The following is a 7,518-nucleotide window of genomic DNA, read 5'->3' as shown; positions in this document are numbered from 1 at the left end:
TGAAGGATTAAATTAAGCTCTTTCAAATTACAGGCTGTTACTCAGAAGTGTTCCAAACAAATTAATTCAGAATCATTCTTCCATACTTTTCTTACACTTAACAAGGTTCTTAAAGGGAGATACAGTGAACACACTAATCAGTAATCAGCATCTTAAAAGCAGGTATACCTTTTCCACAGGGACTTTTAGTAAGTGTAAAGGAAAGGTACTAACTACTCTATTTGGACTTGAGCCAGGAGTGGCACAGTGTGCAAACTCAGACAGCTCTATTAATGAATGTCAGTCCTGATTTGGTAAGATGAGGCTATGTGCAGGCATGGCTTTCGTCCTGCTCTCCAGTAATACTCAAGCAACACAGATAACTCTTTTTCCCCTGGGATTTAGCTTTGCTATTAAACAAAATATAAATGCATTAAAATCAAAATATACTCATTGCTGTAGTCCACATTCTAGGGCCTCCCTCACAGAAAACAGTTTCCTTGGACTGAGGGAGTAAAATTGCCCACTTCTGAGTCAGCAGAACCTACTTATTCCCTTCCCATCAGGATCAACACCTGTTTACAGGGTAGGGTGATGTTTCAGGCAAATACTGCCAGCCTGCCAGAGATCTAAAATTAGAGTACCAGGGAATTGCTAAATGTTATGAATGGTGTGGTTTATGAAGCTCACAAAAGGATGAGGACACTAACTAACATTTGCTTCTGATCTAATCCAGGATTTGAACTTAGCTTCCAGAGGTTAAAGAACACCATACTAAGCTCTTGCACCATCTAGCCTTTGTTATGGATGCCTAATAAATACATCTAGCACTGTTTAATCTGTGTTTTCTGTTAATGGTTACCCTGAGTTTAAATATTAACAGCATTGATAAGGTATTTTCTAAAATGGTGCTGAGTTACTTGGAGCTTTGAGACAATCTGTAATGTACACTTTAAGTGTTCTTTTTTGGGGATGGGTTTGGGTGGGAAGGGAAGTCAAGTGCGATTTGCATCATAAACCAATAAACCACAAGCCACACCAGAGCAGAAGAAAAACCCAGTATGGTCTTAGGGAAATTATTTCTCTTGTCCTGGCCTTAATGACTGACCATGCAGATAACAGAGATCCTTTATAGTAACAGTCACAATGAATAGATACCAAGAAAAGTGACAGACGAAGCAGATAGATAAACTATCTGGAGATTAAGTGTATTTGGAGATGGAGTGGACTCAAGGAAAACAGCTTCCACAGTGCAAAGAGGCAGACTTTACCTTCTCCTGTTGCGAACAACGTATTCAGGATCATGCATCTGTGGTACTACCCATTTCTTCCCAGCTAACATGTATCTGTGTATTCTGGTGGCCATAAGGTCATTTACTCTTCCCATAGCTGACATGGCTTTCACATCAGGAGGAATCATGAGACCGTGTAAGGTAATTGCTGTCTGAGGAGACTGAACTTGCGTGTCCAAAGTCTACTAATTAATTTTTAAAAAAATGAGACAGCCTGTTTTAATGTAAATGAAAATATGTCTCGGATGCCAGCACATAAAAGGTCCATAAATATTCATCACTGCAATAGGGCAAGTTGAGGTTTCTCTTTGTATTAGAAAAGCTGTAAATTCCACTATTTGGCAAGTAACGTGTATTTTGGATACACGTGAGATGATGAAAAATCAGGTCTGGAATGGGAAAATTATTAAGATAAAAGGTTGCCTTTATGGTTTACACCAATCTTCTTCTGCAGTACCTGAAAGTCTGAAGACTGCTTGTCTCAACAGTGTCGTAAAAGACACTCCAGAAATAGTGTACCTGGAGAAACCATCTGGACTTGAGACCTTAGAAACAGTCCTTTGGTCACAAGAGCATGCTAAAGCATACAGAAGGATCCCACAAAATTAAGCAGATATCTCCACTGCACATCTACTGTAATATGTGTAAAAGGAGGAAAAGAAATCATATCCATGGCAAAGAAAATTAGTGATCCTAAACCAGGTGGTGATCAAATGATATTTTCTGGAGAGTTATATTAGAATTGTCTGGGGGAGGAAAAAGAGAAAACCAGCCAGTGCTAAGAATATAAGATATAGCTAGCAACCATGGCAACTCTAATATTTAACTACATAATCCAGGGTCATTATCTAGTAATAGCAATATAACAAGTGCTCAAAATAACCAGCCATCCCATCCCTTTCACCCAAACTTAGATACCCAAAAACATCTGTTATGGAAATACATGTGTGTTTCTGGAACATAAATTAAATTACATTCTGTGACCTAAATGTGGTGTGTTCTCGCTTCCACACCCTTTTCTTCCTTTTCAATCCTGTCTTCCATTCCAGAGTGATTTTGTCCCTTGTACTAGATATTGCTGGCATAAATGGGAAGAGTTTGAGTGAAGACAGCAAAGCAAGCTATGATTATTTATATTAGCAAAAAAATCTACACAACGTTCTTTTAAATTCTTTCAATCTCTTCCTTCCTTTTGTTTGTCTTTTTCCTGAATAACTTCTTCTCCCTTTATTTGTTTTGTCCTTTGATTTTCCCTTTTTTGAACCTGCAACCTCGGTTTCTCTCCCACATTTCCCATTTTCCTGTGAAATAGTTGTTGCCTTCTCTCGCACTCCCAGCCTAGCATATTCTCTTGCCATCTAGATTGCATACAACAGAAAGGAGCAAATAAGCTGTGCTCTTGCCTTGATGAAAAGCAACCCTCGTCGTTACACCACTGCCTTTCTATACTTCGGCCGTACTTGATCCTCACACTACAGTGAGAGACAAGTCAAGATAAGCAGAATCAAAAGCCTTTGAAAAGTTGCAAAAGAGTAAATGTTTTTGACTATTTTAAAAGAATGTTATTCAACTTTCTATTTCTTAAAGATGCCTCCTTTAGAAATATACTTGCATGTATTATTTCATGTATAAAAGGTTACACTGAACTTTGGAGGTTGGAACAAAAATTTAAAGTAGAGTGAACACTATTCCAATTTTTGATTTACTAAAAAGCTCCAATACCTGTACAGTCATTTATGTCAGGTTAACTTAACATTATTTCTTCCTTCTGACCAACAAATCAAAAATATTTGCTCAATTCATTTTCTGCTCTTTTCCTGACAATCATTGTCTTCAGTATTCTGTGTGCAGAGTGTACTACCAGTAGGCACCACAGGTGCACACACTGTGAGGTGAGACTTGACATTTTAATTCCACCGGTGAGTTGATCTGTGGAGAGGAATTTCAGAGCACTGGCAGGGGTACCATCCAACAGCACTTCTGGTTGCCTTTGGTAAAAATGTACGTTGAAGAACACTGCACAAATTGTTTGTTCCCATTACAAGGGATGAAACTCTATCTTTGTCCATTTTATAAAAACAATATTTAAAAGAAACTGACAATAGATAGTAGGTGTATTAGGCGATTGTGAATCTTTACTTCCTTACATTCAAATTCAAATGTAGAAGAAGATGAAGACACCTGCAACAGGGGCAAATTTCAGAAAGCTGCAAACTCCATCTTTTCAATTTGATTGTAACTGCTTTTGAGGCTAAAATCTGTACATCTCATCAGACTTTTTAGAAAAGTCAAAGCATCCTCCCCTTCTGAGAATGGAATATTCAACATGCATGCCACACTGGCCATTATAATACACTCCTCTTCATTCAGTATATGCTACCCCATAAACTTCCTTTAACTTTCAAACTGTAACTGTTGAGAACATTTTTAGATATAAATCAGTGATCACTAGACCAAAACTCTCTTATTTCTTGCTTACTCCTTCACCTCCACACTTATACTCCCTTTCTATCTAGTTTTATATAAAAATCAAGGTTAATGTGTTCAGGTTGTGTACGCTTACATGAGGGTACAGGTATATGTGTCCTAATAACTTTTTAATCCACCCTCCAATTTCAACCAAACTTCATGCACTGAAGAGGTCCCAATTAGTTTCTGGAAGGTTTTATAAAAACAGGCTGCTACCCAAAGGTGAAAGGCAGTATCATGAGACCTCCTCCAAAATACTAAAAAATGGAGAAGCTACCTGGAGGATGGAGTCATAAATAGTTCCCGTCTGGAGAAAAAAAAAGCTTCTGTTGGCACTTGCAGCTTTTTAAACATCAAAATCAAATAACTACAGTGCACCAAGCTGCAGGAAATAAAGCATCTTCAATCCCAGTGCTTGTAGGATCACTTTTTCAGATTAAGAGATTTGAAAGGTGGTGAAAGGTGCTGCACTGATATTTGTCATGTTTAGGCATTTCACAGCTACACAGCATGTGAATATCTAGGCCACAAATATGGAATTAGAAGGCACATAAGAATCACAATATCATTCTATATGCTGCCTTATTCAGCCACTCTTGTTTTAACATATATTTACTGGGGCATTAAATCTTCTATCCACAGAACAGGTTCAGCAATGGTAGCAGTGGTGGAAGCTTCCTCACATTGTTCCACTGTTGACATCCACTGGTGGAATGAAGGAAAATGCCAGCCTGAAGCCCCTTAATTCATCCAGGATAACCACTGCTGAGAGCCTGACTTTTGGGCTCAGAGGTTGATCAGGATAGTTTTGAGCTCAGGTAAACAATTTTGTGCATTTAACTGCCATTCCCAAGGAGCAAAATATTTCTAATTCAGCTAGTACCACAGACTCCATAGGTAAACAAAATGGCTTTTTCTTTCATTCTAGCAAATGCAAAAATATGTACACAAGTCTAGTTTTCAAGGGCTCCAAGTTTACTTTTTAAATGTGCATAACTGATTCAGGGATGTGTCAGTAAAAATAATGCATTTATATTAGTAGACTCTACAAACCAAATGATCTAAGGCTACCTTTTGAATTTATGCGTCTAAAGTTAAGTACTTAAACAACCATTTAATATTTTATATTCCATCTGGATTTTCAGAGAAGATAAACACACATGGTTTCCACTGAATTCACTTGGTTGCTAAATACACATGTAAGCAATCAAATTTGACAAATCATTGCAAAATTATTTGAATTAATTACCTTCTCTACATCTTTTTAAAAACACAAATTACTTTTGATTGGCCAAGTTTAATTAATGATAAATCAAATGCAAACACTGGGACAATGTAGTGTTAATCTCTTGTGGTTATTTTGCCCTCTTTTTTAACTTTTGCACCAGTCTGTCAGCAACTGAGTGCTATGCAGGTCTTACACTGGAAGGGGATTTGTAGTGGGAAACCTCAACTAGTTCCAACACTTTAGGCAACAACTAACTATATTGTGCCTGTAGCCATCAATCCTGATAAAGACAAGTGTTACTTTCTTACCCTGCATAGTCTGGATTCAAGGAGATCTTTGGCTATCTTGTAAGACTACGGGATTTCACCAGTTTCCCTCCCATCACTTTGCTTCTGCAGCTGAAGACTCCCATGGATGCAAAGTTGGCTGAACTGCATGGTCAGCTGTGTGAAGACTGCTATGAAACAGATACAGCGGTCCACCTTCTACTCAGAGCCCACTCTGCAACAGAGCTCTTTTTACCCCTGTTGCTATATTACAAATGTTTCTGTTCAAGCAGGATCTGGAAGAATGATGGTGTGGTCTTCATTTTCACAAGAAGTCTCAGAGATCGACACTTGAGGTAACTCCCTGAGGAAGGCAACACTGCTTGAAGTCACCTTCAGTGTGAATGCAAAAATAAAAAAGCATTTGAAAGAGAAAGTTTACTTAGCAGTAAGTAAGTTTCTGTGGAAAGGGACCAAGAGTCACGGAGTGCACTTTGCCATTTAACAGTCATGCAAAGATGACAGGGGTGTGAGTATAGACAAGAAAAAAAGTCTCCAGCTTATGCACTTTGGATATGAACACCTAAAATGTCAATGCACCTCACAGAAAAAATGTTTACTAATATTGTCAAGTACTCTAAACCTAACTCTAAACCTAACCTAATTATGTTCTTCATTAAAACGTGTAAAGTTAAATGGAAAAAAATTTCCTAAAACTAAAAAGGGGACTCGCACCAGCTGAACTAGATTGTTATGTGACCTGGAGGCTGTCAATGAAGGTTTTAAGGGACATCTGTGTAACTGACGGCCCTGAACTATGACAACTCTGTGTCCTTAATGGCCCCAGTTGATCCTATGGACCAATGGCCTAACTGTTGTGCTGTACTGTGACTGTCAGGTAGACAGTATAAGGTCAGAAAATATCATGTGAAACCCTCATGTTTAAAACAGGATTTTACAAAGAGAGTAGACAACAGTAAATACTTCAGGAAAATTACTCACTTTCTTTCTTCCAGCAGAGCAATTTCTTTCTTGACCTCATGGTACTCTTCTGCTATTTTGCAGTGCTGTTTGTACACCTGCATAGATTCCTTAGAGTCATGACAAGGAGGCAGTGGCTTTAAGAAAATAATAAGAAAAAAAAAATACATATACTGCTTTTGAATGATACAATATTTATCATAATTCCTGTAAGAATATGTAAAGATTCCCCTCCCCAACTGCAGGATACAGCCAAATATTCCTAGTGATGGCCTTTCATGGAAGGGAGAAAATCACTTTGCTGCATAAGAACCTGCATAGACCTTCAAACCTTGTAAGGATTTTCAGAACTTTCCTTGTCAACTTTGCAAAGTATGCCTAAAGACTGTTCAAAAAAAGATTTCTCCCTTACCTCCCTCTTTTTCAGCTATAGTGATATAAGAATGCTAAAGTTGATGCACTGGTCAGACCCATAAAATACATGAGCGTGTTTTCACTGCAGGAACTGCAGCACTAAGCAGAAGGGTAATCTGAGTGCAAACAAGCTCTCATTCTCCAATTCTGCAAGATGAGAAGAAAAGACATGGAAAGCTATTGACTAAGCACTCTTTTTTTCATAGATGCAATGCTTATTCCAGTTTATTACTAAATGGGGCAGGACCATGAACTGGGACACTGGGGCTGATTCTGCTGGACTCAACAGGAGTTATACTGCTGTCTCCAGCGCAGCCAAGATTTCACAATGGGTTCTATCCCAGCAATGCCTCAAGCTGTAAGTAGTTTGCTCAAGATCATACCCAGTTTCTCTGCATCTCTGTTTACTGTAGAAGAAGGGGATATACTTAGTTAGCAGAAATGGTATGACAGTTAAATCAGCTATATTTGCAAAGTGTTTCAAATTTCCATGAGAAGTGCAGGTGAGATTGAGAGTATAAGGATGACAACCATTAAAAAAACCCAAACAGATAAAAAAGACACAGTGAAGGCAAAAGCACTGTACCTCCTAAGCTAAATACCGTCATTATTGCAGCAAGATTTTAATTTTTTTCAATGCACACTGGAGGTAATAAATACGTCAAATAAAACCACTCTGTCCTGGGACTCCTCCTATAAATTTCAACCAAGATCTTGAAAATACAGTTTGGGTAAATGTCAGTGCTTTTTGTTCCTTAAAAAGAATGCAATTTAATTCAGACTTCAGGCTTGAGTGTCACATTTTGGCTATAACACTTTCAGGAAGTGTAGTATTTTTAAGTTATTAGCCATGAAGCAATTGACTGTAAATGAACTCCAAATAGCATGC

The 7,518-nt window shown here is 38.0% G+C and overlaps 1 protein-coding gene across 5 annotated transcripts in view; it reads right to left on the bottom strand.

The window, feature by feature from the left end:
• The window catches only part of MAP3K7CL (MAP3K7 C-terminal like), a 31,265-nt gene that overhangs the window by 3,207 nt on the left and 20,540 nt on the right, over positions 1 to 7,518 (bottom strand). For all 5 annotated transcript variants that reach the window (XM_030021057.2, XM_030021060.2, XM_030021059.2 and 2 more), the window contains one exon: positions 6,237 to 6,352. In XM_030021057.2, coding sequence (XP_029876917.1) covers positions 6,237 to 6,352 — 116 coding nt within the window. The remainder of the gene's footprint in view (positions 1 to 6,236; positions 6,353 to 7,518) is intronic.

This window comes from Aquila chrysaetos, chromosome 7, assembly GCF_900496995.4.
Source record: "Aquila chrysaetos chrysaetos chromosome 7, bAquChr1.4, whole genome shotgun sequence".
NCBI lineage: Eukaryota > Metazoa > Chordata > Aves > Accipitriformes > Accipitridae > Aquila > Aquila chrysaetos.
Note: the sequence above shows the minus strand (reverse complement) of the source record. Positions and strands in the feature narration are given on the sequence as shown.